Source organism: Seriola aureovittata, chromosome 1 (assembly GCF_021018895.1).
Source record: "Seriola aureovittata isolate HTS-2021-v1 ecotype China chromosome 1, ASM2101889v1, whole genome shotgun sequence".
Lineage (NCBI taxonomy): Eukaryota > Metazoa > Chordata > Actinopteri > Carangiformes > Carangidae > Seriola > Seriola aureovittata.
In genome coordinates, this window is record NC_079364.1 from 28,923,187 (window position 1) to 28,940,937 (window position 17,751).

General features: G+C 38.9%; 2 protein-coding genes across 3 annotated transcripts; one reads left to right on the forward strand and one right to left on the reverse strand.

Annotated features, from left to right (window-relative positions):
- Positions 1-7,178: 7,178 nt before the first annotated feature.
- phospho2 (phosphatase, orphan 2) lies at positions 7,179-11,061 on the reverse strand. Its single transcript, XM_056384538.1, has 4 exons — positions 10,999-11,061; positions 9,847-9,924; positions 9,512-9,606; positions 7,179-9,388 (listed from the first exon to the last, which is right to left on the reverse strand). Exons 2-4 carry the CDS (start codon positions 9,915-9,917, stop codon positions 8,823-8,825), a joined length of 732 nt encoding a protein of 243 aa, XP_056240513.1. The 5' UTR covers positions 9,918-9,924; positions 10,999-11,061; the 3' UTR covers positions 7,179-8,822.
- Positions 11,062-11,351: 290 nt separating this feature from the next.
- Positions 11,352-16,556, forward strand: syap1 (synapse associated protein 1). Of its 2 annotated transcripts, none has more exons than XM_056382729.1 (9): positions 11,352-11,666; positions 12,015-12,133; positions 12,363-12,429; positions 13,649-13,719; positions 13,809-13,948; positions 14,132-14,283; positions 15,506-15,555; positions 15,642-15,798; positions 15,901-16,556. In XM_056382729.1, exons 1-9 carry the CDS (start codon positions 11,465-11,467, stop codon positions 16,029-16,031), a joined length of 1,089 nt encoding a protein of 362 aa, XP_056238704.1. In that variant the 5' UTR covers positions 11,352-11,464; the 3' UTR covers positions 16,032-16,556. The 2 variants fall into 2 exon arrangements, with proteins under 2 accessions (XP_056238704.1, XP_056238696.1); XM_056382721.1 differs by having other exon boundaries at positions 11,353-11,666; positions 13,646-13,719.
- The last annotated feature ends 1,195 nt before the right edge of the window (positions 16,557-17,751 follow it).

Consider the following 17,751-nt stretch of genomic DNA (forward strand, 5'->3'; position numbering starts at 1 on the left):
CAACACAGTGAAAAATATTCAGTGACATGAAAAGCAAAGACTACAATTCAGAAAAATTGCTCTGCTTTCACTTTGTCTCGGTTCTAAAATTTAAGATTTTGACTCTGCAAAATATTTTATTAAATAGAGAGAGCTAGTCTCTGGCTTACCTGCGAGCAGCCTGCGGGCTCATCTGTCCATGGTAGGACATATACGTGGAGCTGGGAGAATGCCAGCATGCCGAGGCAGTTGTCTACATGCAGCAGTCTCACAGGCCCTCTTCACCGCTCCAGACTGCAGCACCTCAGCAGCCTTCAGCAAACGCTCCACTTTCAGCTGGGCTGTGGTGAATCTGGAGGAGTCCAGATCTGGTCCAAGGTTGACAAGACGTCCACGGAGAAGAGAGGAGAGGAGAGGAGAGGAGAGGAGAGGAGAGGAGAAATTATGAAGTGTGGAAAGTGCAAATTACCAGAATAAGAGTGGAGCAAGCCCTTTCCTTACTTTCCAGCCATGCTGAATTTTGAGTGGGATAAATATTGACATCTGATGAGAGACAACAGGTGATGTAGCATCAAGTGCATGGAAGGAAGAGCTCCTTACAGTGAAGTTGCGGCAGCTTAAAGCCTGATAAAAACATTCTGTAAAGAAAAAAAAAATCACGTGCACTAAGCAAATGTGAACATCACCTATGAAAAACCTATGATACACATCCTCACCATACAGTATGTCACCTGTTTGCTGTCTGGCATGCATGTTGCTGTCTCACCTTCTTTTTTTTATCTTTAACTTAATTATTATTCCCTAAGTGCTAGGGGTACTTGGGTCATCCACTTTCTTCCCCATAATTTCATTGCGGAGGACAATATGGAGGAAATGTTGACAATATCACCAACTGGTCATGCAGGACACAGGACCCTGGCCACAGTATGTTGTGTAATTAATTGATCTCTTGATGACTCTTTTCTTTCTTTTCTCCTTCCCCTTCTTTTACAGGAAGGTCATAGGTCACTTTCTCTCTCTAAAGGCTTGTACAGCTCAGCAGATGTTTGCTAAAATGGGCAACATCTGACTTGAGCCAAGGCTATCCACTTGAATGACTGCCTTTTAAATCATTGAACCGTTAAATTTGCAATATGTCCTCCACTGGATAATGAATGCCAATCAGGTGTATACGACGCCGTGAGCCACAGCAGGAACACATACACCCCCGCCTATGCTCTCGTTATTATGTAGTCATGATTTCATATTTCTTATTCATACATTTAAGTTCTTTTTAATCAGTCACCCACACAAATCTGCATACAAGAATGTCTTCCTTCAATATGTGATATTGCGTACACGATGACATGAGGCAGATACTTGATTAGGCTGATGCGGATGCACAAGGTGGGTTTCCTGCAGATGGCAGTGGGGCATCGAGTACGAGCGCGCTAGTTTCTTCAATTAGCATAATCCATTCATGATTACCCCGTCCGCTCCCTTTCTCTCACATACTCATACATACCTGATGAGGCTATTGGTCCTCTCCCTCATGTCAGCAGTGCATATGACCCTGAAGTTTGAGCTGCGTACACAGAGCGCCGCCTTGTGGCAGTGCGGGAGCTGGGCAGAAGAACACTGCAGGGCGATGATGTTTGTGAATAGGCCATGAGAGTAGAAGGCGCTCCGGGCATCCACCACCTCCATACATCATGGAAATCATAGGCATCATACAGATCTCTGGGTCTGTGGCATTGCAAGGTCTGACTCAGTGCCAAAGCACCAAAATTAAACAAACAGCCATGTCACAATAGTTGTTATAGGTTTGGATTCCTATTATCGCTTTGATTTTGGCAAATAAACACATTTATTTTTCACTTTAATAACAAGCAGAAGATGGATACATTATGAAATCCACAGGAAAGAAAAACACACAAGACCTGCTCAGATTCATACACACGACACAAGGTTACAATGGTAATGTGCAACATTACCAACATTTGAGAGCAGCAGAGACACCAGGTTTTACATGGTTTAGTTATGGACACTTAAAGTGCCAATCAGCTGCTAAGATACTGCTCAATCTGGCACAGCTAAAAAATTGGAAGATAGATTTTATATCCACCAACAATAACAGGCTTATGTGTGAAATAAATTGACAAAGACGAAAACTAAAGACATTTTGTCTTTAATTTTAGATTATTTTAGTTAATTTTATAAACACACAACACAGTTTCAGTTAGTTATCATTTTTTATTTTCAGTTCAGTTAACGAAAATGTTTTTTTCACATCTAGTTTTTCATTATTTCATTAGTTATAGTTACAATAATAACCTTGATGCCGGACCAATGCGCTTGCCAATATAGCTGCACTATTTCAGGAGACACTTGTATGGCTCGTGTCTGAGGGTTGAAAAAAAACACCTAAATGGTTGTTCAGGTTGGAGGACGAGGTGGAATGTTACATATCAGCTTCAGAGGCCCGGGATGACGGACACTGCTTACAACATGACCAAAGACAGTGAGTTAAAGCACCGGTTTCTGTCTTGTATTTGAGGCACAGGGGGGAAAGAGTAGAGTTGAAACTACGTCTACAGTCGGGTTATGATATGTGCATTCAGTCTATGATCCTAAACTGCACAATTGCAGACTGAAATCGATATAGCATGTCTCCAGGTATCTTCCCACTCCTCAACATTGATTGTAATAGATAGCTCCCTCTGCCATGTTGCCCCTGTAAAGTAACGGGGTGCAAAACGCGTAGCCTCATACAGTAGAATAACCTGACAGCCACTCCCCCTGCTTCTTGCATGGTTGTCAATTAATGTTACACTGTCCAAAATATAATTCTTTATCTACAAATAAAGGGGGATACCATATTTTTCAATCATTTGTTCAAATGTAATTACCGTATTATCAGAAAATAGGTCCTTCAGTATACTAATGCCACTATTTCCCCACTGTGCCAAACCGGCATCAAGTATCAGCCCCACTCTTAGTGGACACAGAGGGGCTGATACTGGAAGGAAAGCTTCCACACCCAGCCAGATAGAGTTTGGATTATTTACGACCCAGTCATAAATAGATGTCATATGACCTCATAGCTGATATTTTCTGATATGCGGTAAATCTTTGGTCTGTGTTTACGCCATAAAAAAGAACTGGGCCAGCCATTTAGGTCTCTCATCACCCTGTTCAAGAATAAAACAGGAATAATTTGAATAGGATACAATGATACATACACATACACTGAGAAACTAGACTATACTAAACACAGGGAAACTGTATGATCTAAGTCCATTAGTCAAAATAGCTACCTGAGGATTGTCATACAAGACCTTGACCCATGTAATAAAATTTTCATCGATACCAAATCTGTTTGAAGAATAAAAAAATAAATAGGCAAATTCTACTCAGTCAAAGGCCTTCTCACACATGAAGCATTAAACCATCTGAAAAGCCTGAATGACACTGACAAGGCACCTGACCTTGGATTTCGCCCTGTTATGGAACTTTTGATCTTCATTTATAATTTCAGGCAAGGTCTTCAAGTCGAGTGGTTAAATATTCAAAAACATCTTCCAGTCCACATTAAGAAGAGCTATTGCTCCATGCAGGAGTCTTGGCATTTCCCATTTTTCAGAAAAAGCTAAATATTCACTTTCCATACACTCTGAGGTAGTCCATTATGTAAAAATGAATGGTTAAACATGTCAAGTAGTGGATCTGCTAACAAATCGCCAAATTCTTTATACTATTCACCCGTCAGGTCCAGGAGGCTTTTCCTTCCTGCAAGGTTCTTTTAGGATTCAATACCTCCTCTCTGGAAATGGAGGTGTTAAGGTCAGATTGCTGCTCTATTATAGCAGGCAGGCTGAACGGAGAGAAGAATTTTTCCATTAAGTGAAATGCATCATTTGGCTGTTCAGATATATAGAGCTTACAGTAGAATGTCTTCAAGGTGTCATTTATGAGCTTGTTGTCATATATGCGATTACTCTGAACTTCACAAATGGCTCCCTTTTATTCCCATGTTCATAAAGTCTTTGTCTGGCAAATCTAAGTTTGGTCTTCTCATCCTGCATTAAAAGGCTATCTAAGCTATTTCTTACAATAAGGTAGGAGGTTGAGAATCAACATACTGTAGCTCATTCTTTAGTTTTAAGCTCGGCCATTAACACATTGTTTTATCTTCAGTTTTTTCCTTGTCTTACAGGCCGAAAATGAAATAATCATCCCTCTAGCATATTAGCAAATGAATATTAAAATGACATCTTCTGAATGTAAATTGTAATAAGGACATTTGTTATGATGCAATGGTGTATTTTGGAAAATGTGTAATGTATCAGAAAAAGAGGGATGTAAATTGCTCATGAGGATTTATCAAGGATTGCTCCTTTAAATATTTATCAACACTTCATGCATAATAAATGCTGTTATGGTGATGTAATATATACTGTATACATGCATCAGTTGTGGTGTTAAATTACAGTGTTGAATTTCTCCTAAAGATCCAGTTTCCCTCAAAGAGCTGTTGCTATAACACAAATGGCAAACATATTAGAAAAGTATTACTATAACTATAACAGTGTATTAAGGGTGTTTAGAGCAAGTGTGTCAATGAGCTTCATTGACACACTTGCTCTAAACATCCTTAATACACTGTTTATTAAAAGTACAATATTGGCTTTTGCATTATTCTTATTATTATGCAACACATGGTCCCTCTTGTAAATGAGCTTAAAATGTGTGGTGAATCTACAGTAATAAAAAAAGAAAGCGTTTCCTAAACAAAGCCATATTCTGAGCTGAAGCATCAATGTAAATGGACAATGGCCGTAATATACCTGGTCAACCACAGGATTTGGTGTCAGTTCCACTGAATTTCAAAAGAATTTGCAAAGATAACTAGTTAAGTAGTTATCTGCTTCATCTGTGAGAAAGATAACTAGTTTAGTAGTTATCTTTGCAAATACTTTTGAAATCCAGTAGAACTGAACTCAAAGAGTGCATTTCCTCAATTCTTACAGTAGAGGTGGACATTGTCCCCCATTTGTTTGGAGTATGAATTTGACACTTGACACCAATTCTTTCACATTGCCAGTTTAAGCAAGCCGGAATTATATTTACTTTATAGTACTTTACTTACAATTTTAATGTATTAGTAAATTTCCATTTTCAGTTACTTTATACTTCCACTCTATATTTCAACATTTTATCAATTGATTGAATTTTATGCATTGTTACTGGTTAAAGGACAAAACACTGCATAACACAATTCTAATTAGCTCCCAACTGGTGGCCCAACAACAAGAACTGCTAACCTGTTCAACAAGTAAAAAAACATGCTTTTATTTCAGAGACCCAATCAGCAGTGCTCAGGCTATCTTGCTTCTACCTCGACGCAGCTGTCACTGATGAGCCTTCAGAGCTTGAAGGCTTTGAATGATGCAGTCTGTCCTGTTGTGGTTTGCTCCTTATTAAGGCTTGACCTCTGACACGGCACTGTTAAATCAACCAGCATCACATTCCACATTGTCACTACTGCTGTCAATAGAACTGGAAGTGAGATTATAGAGGCTGTAAGGAGAGGCATGCAGCAGGGGGAGGGTTCACTCAAAAGACCTTTAGGCTTGAGCAGATTTTAATCAATAGGCCTATTAAGGCAAGAGGAAAGGTTCCTAAATAAAGGTGGTTCAAAAAGTCACTATAGACAGTTTATAAGATGAAAAGGTGACTACCTCTGGTGTCTGGTTTTGTCTGGTCAACAGTCCAAAACCCAGAGATCCTCAGTTTACAGTCATATAAGATTAACGAAACCAGCAAATATTCACATTCACATTTGAGAGGTTGGAACCTGTGAATGTTGGCATTTCTTATTTTTAAAAATGACTCATATTTTCTACTAATCAATAAACAGCGAGTGAGCCTGACTGTTCTTGGTATAAAATTGGCCCATGACAAGAAATACAGCAAACTACTGCACTCATAATTAATCTCAGTGGAAAATAACAAAAAAAAAAAAAAATACAAGAGGCTGTTATACAAAAGTAATAACATTCACTGAAATAACAAATTTAGCAACATTTATTCCACCAATAAAACTGTCTAAACTGTTTAAAAAACATTAAAATACTATGAAAGAAAGTTAAGGGCTCTAGATGATCTATGAAAAGAAAATTCCACTCATAGGTCCATTTACACTTTTAGATAAAAAGGGTCCCAGCACCTTCATTAAAACTTAACATTCCTTTTGGCTGCAATGCATGCTGGTCTATTGAGCCATCCAGGTAGATGCACTGATACTACTTTATAAAAGACCCCAAACAAATATTAGGTTTATCCATGGGATGACAGTGAATGTGGCAATCCCAAAACTGTGACTATAGTGACCATAATAACATAAATGGAACAATTCATAACATGATGGGAGTAAAATCTCTGGTCATCAGCCGTTTCTGCGCCATCTTTCTGGCCTCAACACCAAACTTTCTGAGTAAACTAGTCCAAACTTCCAAGACGTGCATCCCAGTTTGACAGCCTCACTGTTGTGCCTGTTACTTATGCAACTAAGCATCTTCCTTTAATACAGCAAGCCTCAACTAAAGCCTCTTCCCACCGAAGGGAGAACTCAGAAAGTAAACAAAGCCTGCTGAGACTTGGACCATAATACCAGGTTAGATCTTAGGCAAGAGCTGTTGGAAGAAAAATCCCTATCCATTTGTTCCAGTCTAGTGTTTTGGGGGTTTGTTTGTTTGTTTGTTTTTCTGTCAGTCTTGGGAAGGAATATCTTTGCATTTTCACAGGATGTATTTGAACAGGATGGATATATCAGTTGCCCAATAACCCACTGGTTGAAGTGTAGGTGACGACAGCACAAGTTACGACAATAAAGACAACAAAAATGATTCCTCAGGAACTTTAAGTAGGTTTCATACATTTTTTCTTTTTTAATCTCATTATCTCCAGAGAATGAAGCCCACTGTCTCTGGTGATCCCCTGAACTTTCCTTTGGCGCCAACAGCAGGTGAAAGTTTTCACTTCTCCTGTGAAATGACTGTGTAACAATGTACAAGGTATAGAAATGTAACTATATAATGCAATCCAACAGCACTTTCACAAAGCCATTATTAAATAATGGACTGCTACATTGATGTTTGATTGCATTACTGCCTCTTTTAGTGGTCACTCAGTGAACAGTACATAAAGAAAAAATGGGCCCAAGAGGTTTCTGGTTTTAATTGCATCATTAGAATTACAAGAGCAAGAATAAAAAAATAAATTTTAACATGTTGCCTCATGACAGTGTCAACAACAAATCTCATGAACAATGCTGATCCACCTCAACAGCAATACTGGACTGAGTCAAGTATATGTTACCTGCACTCAGTCCTGATAATATACTGTATACTGGCTATAAACCTGGACGAAACACCAATACTTTTCCAAAGCTAACAAGGACATGTTGTGGATCTGGATAATATTACTGAATAAAACCTGAAACTTTCTCAAACATGTGAAGCATAGATGGACGGACGTCAATTTTAAAGGTTATCCACCTGCAGGGTATTGTATAACAGGACTAAAATAACCTGGACGTTTTGTTCATTTTTCATAAACTGTTAGTTTAACAGTTAGCATCTAACAGGTAGCTTCATATACGACTTCAAACCACAGACCTGAGGTATGAAAAAATCAACGAGGGCAGAGACATTTACAGCCACAGAGCAGCTCATATTATAAACATTCTATAAAGAGTTAAGGTAAAATAGGCAAATAAATATAAAACTCCAGCTGTGTTTAATACATAATCCGCTCGGTTATGTACATGTTCTCCTACAGTGTGATCTTAAAATAAAGGGTTGCAGCAGTGTGGCAGTTCTTCTTCTTTCTAGAAGTGGTGTTATAGTTTCAGCTGTGAGGTTAAGACATATTCTGAGCAATTTATGTGTCAAGACAGTTTGAATTTTGAACAGAAACTAGAAAGATGTTTCAACAGTGGAAAAAAAATTTCTTGAATCTTCCCTATAAGGAAACTGCAGTAAGTTAATTTAGAGGTGTTACATTAAAATGGTGGCTACAGCCCTGATCTAAAATTATACTTATTGACTATATTATGCCTTTTTAACTAAAGGCATTTTGTCATGTCACAGCTTGAAAAGCACAGGTGCCAATGGGCTAATGAATAATGGCTGAATTCCATTTAGCTGCTTAAGGTATAAGGTCCTGGTATTGTTCATTCTGGCTCACTGGGATAATGGATCCACTTAATATTATTAGTAACACCTTCACTTCTACTATGACAACTCAAAATGTTTGCTGTAAAAGAAAATGTCTGTTGCACTAAAACAGGCCCACTAAATTGCAGGTTACTTTCATGACAGGAGTTGCCATTATAAGAGATACTGTACTTTCATTCAAGCTACTGTATTAAACAGGGGCTTTTTCTGTAAAACCTGTTCATGGAGTGTAAAATCCAAGATTTCCCTGAATTTCACTATTTTTAGATCCTAGTTAGTTTGTAAGTCCTTCTTTCCAGAGCACTTCCTTGCATCTTGGATCCTGCCCCAGAAAACAATTAACATTTTGAAAACAATACTAAATTTAACATCTGAATCACAATCCAGTGTCCATCATACACTGCACATGTAAATATTGTTTTTGTAGGATATTTGTGTTGTAATTGGGCTGACGTGTCTGCCTTCATTAAAGCTGTACTTTTAAAATCATAAATACTGTCCTGATACTGTGACAAAAAATGTTAACAATTACAGGGAGCAGAAGACGCTCCCTCCAGTGCAAATACAATATTGGCTAGAAAAGCAACAAAGAAGTCCATCAAGTATTCTACTCCATGGGCCCTTCTAAGACTGCATGCTTGCTTTCAGTTCCTGGAGGATGTCAGTGCCGCTGCTCCAGGCAAGGACTCTAGCCCTAACAGAGCTGTTACCTTCCTGACCGTCCAGTTTGGCCAGTAGTTTCTCCAGGGTGTACCCCTTCCTGGGCATCACAACATCATGCCCTCTCAGACAGAAACTAGGGCAGAGATCGTTCCCACCATCTCCCACGTAAAATATATGCTCATACTCCACACCTCCGTCAGACTGCTCTGAAAGGTAAAGCTCCAGGACTTTTTTCTTACAGAGGTTGACGGGGCATCGATTGCACTCGTGAGAGTGGTAGCATTGTACCTCCATGTACCCGAGCTCATTGAACTTAGCCGGGTTGGTGAAAACCTGGTCGACAGCCACATGGAGCCCAGCTGCGTGGAGGATCCATTCTATGAACATGGTGTTGGAGTCAGAGATGACTATGCAGTCAATGGTGCTTTTATTCTGTGATATGAATGTCAGCAGGTCTGTCATTCCAGCTGTGAAAGGTATGGTCTCCATCACACTTTGGACCCTGTCAGGGCTGACCTCCTGCTCACCTGGATGGACAGACAAAAAAAGGTCAGAGAACTGAAGAATGAGCAGGTTGTAAGTAAAAATATTAATGTAAAATATTTTGTGCAGCTCTATGCATGTATGAAAGAACAACAATTAATTCTCACCTATGTAGTTCATCACTCTGCCCATGTACTCAGTCCAGCGGCCTTTTTCGTAGGAACTCTTCACAGAGTCAGGAAGAGTCTGACCTGGAAGGCATCTGAAAACCCAAAAAACAAAAGATCCACTATGCAGTAAACAGTGATGTTGCTTGTGATTACAATATAGAAAATCATGTTTCATCTGTGGTTCTGTCAGTATTGGATTTTGATTTATAATAGTCTTGCAGCAGTACCATTATAGATTTGTATGCATTTTGCAGCATAAAAAGCCTATACCTTACAATTTGTGATGGATATTACAGTGATTAATTAATTGAATCAATCAATACATTATTTACCTGACCACCCAGGTATCACTGTTGTCATCGACCACAGTGTGGTCAAAATCGAACACCATCAGAGTCTTCATTTTTCACCTGTAAAAAGACATAATAACTCTTTGAAATAAAGAAAAAATATACAACAAGACCTGGTTGGAGAACAATAATTATTTTATACCTAAAAACTAATTGCATATTTTCACTGATATTCTTGTCAGATATTAAGTTGTATTAGGCGTGTTTGCTCACTCCAATCCTGACATTAGGCCTGGGTTTGTATATGAAACTATCTATTTGAATAATCCGTCTACAGGGGTGCACAGGAATAAAGTACATTTACTTGTGTACTGTAGTTAAGTATATATTTTTTTTTTTTTTTTTTTTAAAAGACAAATATTGTACTTTTGACTCCACAACATTTCTATAAAATACTCTTACTTTGAAGGAGAGCTTTTAGTCAGCGGAATTTATTTAATTTTATTTTGAAAATGTGACAGCCCATACATTGTGCTAATAACAAGAGAAACCGATCACAGCCAATTCCTACACTGGGACAATACAACAATGTTTTTACATAAAATATTTACTTTCGAATACTCGTACTAGTATTTCTTAAAAGAAAGTACTCCAGTTCTTTAACTCAAGTAAAAATTTGACTCAACAATTTTCACTTGTATTGGAGTAATGTTTAAATAGGAGGATCTATACTTTGACTCAAGTAATTGAGCTGTGTACTTTGTCCAGCTCTGTCCGTTTATTACTTTCAACCAAGTTAGCGTTATCTTACAAACCGTGACTGACTCCAATAAACTACACCAACCAACCATTTCATTCCAATAAATGGCTTTCCCTTATATGCCGATTGAATCACAACATATCATTTAATCCTGAAATGTTTTGAGTTATTTCCTAATCACTATAAAACTTAAGTTTAAACTCACTACGTTTTAAGTGACTGATTTTTTGTAAGGAATCTGGTAGAACTTCGTCTCCCTCCAAGTAAACGGCCTAGCAGACCGGCTAATCCTTCCATTTAATTTCTGTTCCAACAAAATTCAGATCAGCTTTAAGAGGAACAACATACATTACAGTGATTTCTGCATCAAGCATAAGACACAGAGACATAAATCACACGACATTAAGGGAACCGGTGATGAATAGCAAACTGACCTCAGAGTTGCCTGTCATGAATTCACTGATCTGGCTTCCTCTCCTCGTCTTGTTGTGTTACAGGATGTGCAACAACTCTGGGCTCATTACCGCCACCTGCTGGTAAAGTGTCGATATCACAGATAAACTAATATAATTCAACACATTATGTTACCTTAAATACTTAGAGTTTTTAGGGTTTGTTACGGTGAATATTTTTGTATTCTTATTTAATAAATAAATTTTGTAGTATGTTTTGAAATTATATCCGACAAAAGCACCTAATGTGCAGTACGGAGCACGGCATAATTTTACCTTTTAACCACTGGGTGGGAGTAACACACAACTTGAACTGCACAAAAAGCAACCAGGGAAGAAGAAAACCTGTCGGTTTAGTTCCTGGTTACATAAAGTCAAGAATCACCCACTGTACAGATTGTTGTTTTTTCCTCATCTTTAAACGAACAGTTATTTTATTTTGACCAACATGTTCAAAGGTTTGGGGACGTGGTTGGGTTTGGAGAACCCAACGTACACGAAGACGTCAGACGACAAAGAAAACCTGAGCGTGCAGCAGGAAGAGAAGGTGGTGGAGGCACAAAACGAGGTAAACAAACAGCAACCAGCTGACCAGGATGGAGAACCAGAGACGAACCTGGAGAACTCCGAGGACAGCAAAGGACTGGGTGGTGAGAAAGGACTGTTTTCCCTTAAATTATCCTCGCTGTTATTGCGAAGTGGTTTTATTTAACGTCAAGATAGGTCGTCAGAAAATTAGCTTCTCAGTAGCTTCTGGATTTTGTTGCCTCTGTATCAACTCCTCATAAATCCATTAAATCAGTAGGTTGTAATTCCTAGTGAAAGGCTCCCCCATCCTTTTATTCTAACTAAGGTTTTTCGTCTTCAACTTTGTTGTTTGTTGTCCAGGACAAACTTAGCTGTCTTCTAATACATTTACTCGTGTTGTAGTGGTGTATTTTAATAACAGATGCTGTTTTTAACCACCCCATTTCCTCCTATTCCTCCTCCATCTGAAGATTTCATCTTCAGTTTTGCCTCCAGTGCCACCAAGAAAATTTCTGAGTCAATGGTAGAGACAGCTCAGACCATCAAGAAGACTGTGGAAGAAGGGAAAATTGACGGCATCATAGACAAGGCATGTTGCTCTATTGGCTTGTTTGACAAGTTATGCAGCATTTAGAAGAGACAGGCAATTCTGGGTTCATAAGTGGAACATCAAAGATTTTGCATGTTGTTGAGCTATGTGCTCAGCATGACATGACATTATCATTATATGACATGACATTAAGTATAGCTCTGTGTGTGTGTGTGTGTGTGTGTGTGTGTGTGTGTGTGTGTGTGTGTGTGTGTGTGTGTATTTGCAGACTTTTCTTGGAGACTTCCAAAAGGAGCAGGAGAAGTTTGTTCAAGAGAAAAAAGCAAAAAAATCAGGTAAAATAAGAAGGGAAAGAATCTTCTTTTCAGTAAATTGCCAATTACATGTGATCTCTCTGAAATGAGTTTTTATTCTTTTAAAAAGCGTTGCTTTACAAAGTAAACTAGCTTCCAGTGAAGTCACATTCTTTGCATATCACAGAGTATTGTGGGAAAAATGGTGAGTATGACACAGAATTCTTGATGAGAAATGATGGTGAGACAGTGGAAAAGTAAAGTGTCAGTAAAGTAACAATGAGGCGTAACATGTCACATTTTGTCAATAGGAAGAAGCTAAAGCTGAATCCAACAGGAACACACTGTGTTCTGAACAGACTATTAATACAGCTTTATTGGACCGATGAGGATTTGTAGTTTTAGTGAATACTTGAAGTGGTACTCTTCCAAAATGTGTCTGTCATTACTGGAATCCACTGTAATCACTATACTATTAATCCAAACTTACACCAGCCTCTGTTCTCAGTAGTGGATCAAAGTGCAAATATTGTATTGCCACATATGTTAAGTCAACATGAGGTGATCGAACAATAGATTTTGGGTGGAGTATTTTTTTAATGTTCTAACAATTTGCCCAAATCCTTACATCCTGATGATCCCTAAAAATACAACATCAGATGTCAAACCTCCAGGGAAAATAGCAACAAAATGACAAAGACTCAAATGTCATTTGCTGTGGAAAACTGTATCCTAAGCATTGTCCTGCTTTATGGAAAAATATGATAAAGACACTCCTGATAACTAGTAGGATTCTAGTCATACAACATATACAGTACATGAACATTTATACATGCATGTACAGTATATACAGGGGAACAACTTCTTAAGATATATAAGGAAGAACAAGAAGCATGATCCATAAAAATTTTGAAGTCCTTCATGAGGTAGTTTACAGACTGAAAATGGAACAAGCCCACTGAGCTGTTTGGTAATAGCATCATCCTCTTCGTTCAGTAGTCGAGTTTCAAAACCCAGAAATTCCAGTCAAGGATTTTTTTTTCAAGCATAATACAGTCATTCATTTAAAAAAAAAAAAATACAATTAAATCAGTCAGTCACACTTTGTTTATAAGGCCTTATATACAGGTTAGTGACATTCAATTCAAAGTGCTTTACAGGGAATTTTTACAGCATATCACTGTGTGTGTGTGTGTGTGTGTGTGTGCGTGTGCGTGTGCGTGTGCGTGTGCGCGTGCGTGCGTGCGTGTGTGTCTAGAAGCAGCAGTGCCTCCCTGGGTTGGCTACAATGAGGAAGAGACCATCCAGCAACAGATCCTTGCTCTGTCAGCTGTAAGCAAAGACACGACTATATGAATGTGTTATTACTACGTGTGTGACATTCTGATGATCAAACTGAGCTCTCTGGCTGCTGATTCCAGGACAAGAGGAACTTCTTGCGGGACCCTCCGGCTGGTGTTCAGTTCCACTTCGACATGGAGCAGATGTATCCTCTGGCCACAGTGATGCTGGAGGAAGACCAGCTCCTTAACCGCATGCGCTTCGACCTGGTTCCCAAACAGTATGTAGTGTTCCAACTTTGTGTGTGTATGTGTGTGTGTGTGTGTGTGTGTGTGTACAGTATACACTTTACATTATGTGATTGTTTCTGCAAGTGTGTTAACAGGACACAGTTACTTTGACCTGTGGCATCATCTTTGAAACGATTTCGCAGAATAGATGGTGATGTGTTTGTTTTCGACAGCGTGAAGGAGGAGGTGTTCTGGAGGAATTATTTCTACCGGGTGTCTCTGATCAAGCAGTCGGCTCAGCTCACAGCGCTGGCAGCTCAGCAGCAGCAGAAGGACGATGAGGACAGAGGCGCCGGTGTTTCACCTGAGGACGTCGTCCTTACAGGTCAGACACGGCAGAGACGATCTGCAGGGTCGTTTTCACCTGTTATATCAATAGGGACCACTGCATTTGTTTCTTTGTGACAATCCTTGGATCTCACAAGGGTACCGAACAAACTTCAGCAACCAATGCATATAAAACTCTGTGGAGATTTGCGATTAAAACTCCAGAAATATGTTTACACATTGTTTTCATCAGATTCATGAGGCAGCGTGTCTGTTTTAGAAACCTCAATCATTGATGAACTAGGTGCACATTGCATGTCAATACTTCTGCCTGATCCACCACTCCAACACGATCATTAATTCACATTAATGATACATGTGCACAAACAGAATTCACACACCATTGGCGGCAATATCTAAATCATTGTTAAATGTCAGAGAGATATCTGATGTAGCACTAACACTTCACAACTGAGGATAAAATGAAGAGAGTGTCAACACAAGTTAATAAAACGATGCCTTCAATAAGAGAATAATAATGTCAATCTCACAAAATTAAAATAAAGTTTATACATGTGCCTTTGATTGAATTTTCCAACACTGTACAGAAAATATCAGGCAGTCAGTTCTGAGCAGCAGGTCCCCGGTTTGACTCCTGGCCAGCCGGACCGTATTGTACTTCCTGTGTGTCTCCACTGTTGCTGTCATATAAAACCATAAAAATCCCCCCAAAAATAACTTCAAAAATAACAGGCACTCAATGACATTGTTGAACCACCTTAATGAATAATGTTCCATCCCTCACCTTATTGTTCATTTGCACCATATCACCAGTGGCTTCTCTTGAAAAAAAGTATTCACACACTCTCACCACACATTGTTCCTTTATAAATACCAGTTAATATGTGTTAAAGGGTGTATGCATTATTTATGCACATACATGCCAGGTGTACTCTCTTTACACTCCTTAATTATGTAAAATGGGCAGGTATGTGTAAAGCATTACTGAGCTCTGTAGATGGAGCTCTTGGCCAAAGACCATCTGTGGTGAAAGGGATGTTCAGAATTTTTTTGTGTTAAAAGTATTGAAACTAAAGTCTTCAGTGCTTGTCGCCAACCTCATTATTATCTCAGCTTGTACTCCTCATAACCTCTGTTACAAACCACAGACACAGCTGTGGTTTCAGGGGAAAAGCCATGGAACACAGTCAAGCGAACAGCAGAGTGTGATTTGCATATGTAAAACTAACAGCACTGTATTATTTCACATTACTTCACAGACACTGTCAGACCAAAAACTCCACCAGTTTCTATCAGCGACATACAAAAGGTAAGACTACGTGCGTGTGTGTGCGCATGTATTTTCCAGAGTCGTGCAGTGAATTACTTTTTCACTCCTGTCTGCATCATTTCCAGCCACCTCAGGAAGAAGAGGAGGAGATGTCCACAAGTCCTGGAGTGTCGGAGTTTGTGAGCGACGCTTTCGACTCAACAGCCATCAACCAGGAGGACCTGAGGAAAGAGATGGAGCAGCTGGTGCTGGATAAAAAGGAGAGCACCCCCTCTCCTGATGGTCAGTTTTACAAGACATCACTCTGTGACTGTATTGTGTATTTTTAAAGTCCAGGAAAAAAATAATTTTCTCGCTCATAACCTTTCCTTTCTTTTGACCCAGATGAGTCAGCCGACTGGGAGAAGGAGCTGCAGCAAGAGCTCCAGGAGTACGAGGTGGTGACCGAGTCAGACAACAAAGACGACCAGTGGGACCAAGAGATCGAGAAGATGCTCCAGGCTGACGACAGCTAGATGACTACCGTGTGCCTATCTCCTGTACAGGCAGTGATCTGGCCCAGAATGGATGAATAGTGATGAATAATGACCAGTGATGCACAACGGGATGAACTTCCACATCCTCTGCCCCCATCCAGCTGTGATAACTATCTTGTAAACAATCTCCTCTAAAACTGATGAAGGTATAGATCCAGTTATAACAAGAGTGTGTCACCTCTGCTGGAACCAGTGGTCATGTTCAGTCATGTTAGTGAAGTACTACTTCATTGCCCCTTCCTAAATGAGTTTTATCCACTTTTTCCTCCCCCATCTCTTTTTTCTGTTTTTGATGAGAAATGCTGCTAGAGGGCGCTCCAGTACAATTACCATGGATTTTACAACAGAGGGGGCTTGTTGAAAATCCAAGATCTGCATCAAATTTTATCTTTGTTTCCACTGCTGCTTTGTGGTGGGTTGTAAAGTAAAGTCTTAGTATAGTGCTAGTACGGTAAAATCACATGTAGTTACATTTATGTAAATAAAGAGGATTCTAACACAATACTTAACTTCAAGTTGCATTCCCCCTTTTATTACATCTGCTTGTACATTTTGTAAAACATTTTGAACTCAAACTCCTTTCCACTCTACTTCTTTACTTTGTTCAGTCATCCTTCAATAAATATTTATTTGTTATTATGGACGATACACATAATGTCAGGACATCATCATAAGGATGAATTAAAGGAAATAAAACAACATAAAGTGTCTCAGTAAGGTGTTAAGCCACTTGGCATTGATTTTCCAAGTCTTTGGATTCTACTGGAGGAATGAGCATCATTCTTCCAAAAGATATTCCCTCATTTGGTGTTTTGATGATGGTGGTGGAGAGCTCTGTCTAACACGTCGGTCCTAAATCTCCTATAGGTGTTGAACTGGTTTGAGATCTGGTGACTGTTAAGGCCACAGCATATGATTCACAATATTTTCCTACTCTCTAAACTGTTCAGTGACCCCTGAGGGCAGTGTCATCCTGGAGGAGACCAACCCCCATTGGGATCGAGATGTTTCATCATAGGATAAAGGTGATCACTCACAACAACTCTGTATAAATGCATATATAACTAAATGTAAAAAAGCAGAATTTACATTTTTCAGTACCAAAATATATTTCTTTTGCATTCATTTATGTATTTAATAATTAATTTCTGCATTTATTTATTTATACTTATATCAATTTTTGTCATCCATACTAACCATGTCAGCAAAATGACTCCCACAGTATAACAGAGCCACCACAGCCGCTCACTGTAGGGGTCAGGTATTTTTTACAATGTTTTTTACAATATATACAGTATATATATATATATATATATATACACTAGTTTAATACAACAGCCCTGCAGTTAATCCTCCCTCATGAAGGTTATAATGTTCAGTTTTTGTTGAACCTGTGTTAAAGAGGTGTTGATTCAACTCCATGATCATTTTGGAGGCTGCAGCTTGTGCTGCTGTTGTTTAGCCTACCCTCATTGATTTGAATTAGATGGACGCAATCATAGGATGCCTGTCAACATACTACAGTCAACAGCGCCACAGACCAAATTTTTCAAAATGTGTTTTTTAACAGGTCTATTTATTTTGCTTAATGTATGTATTGTAACCCATGGACAAAAACAACACTAACAAATAAGCAGTGTGGGAAGTGAAACATTTTTACTTAGAGAACCTGATCCAGACCACAAATCCCCATAATTTC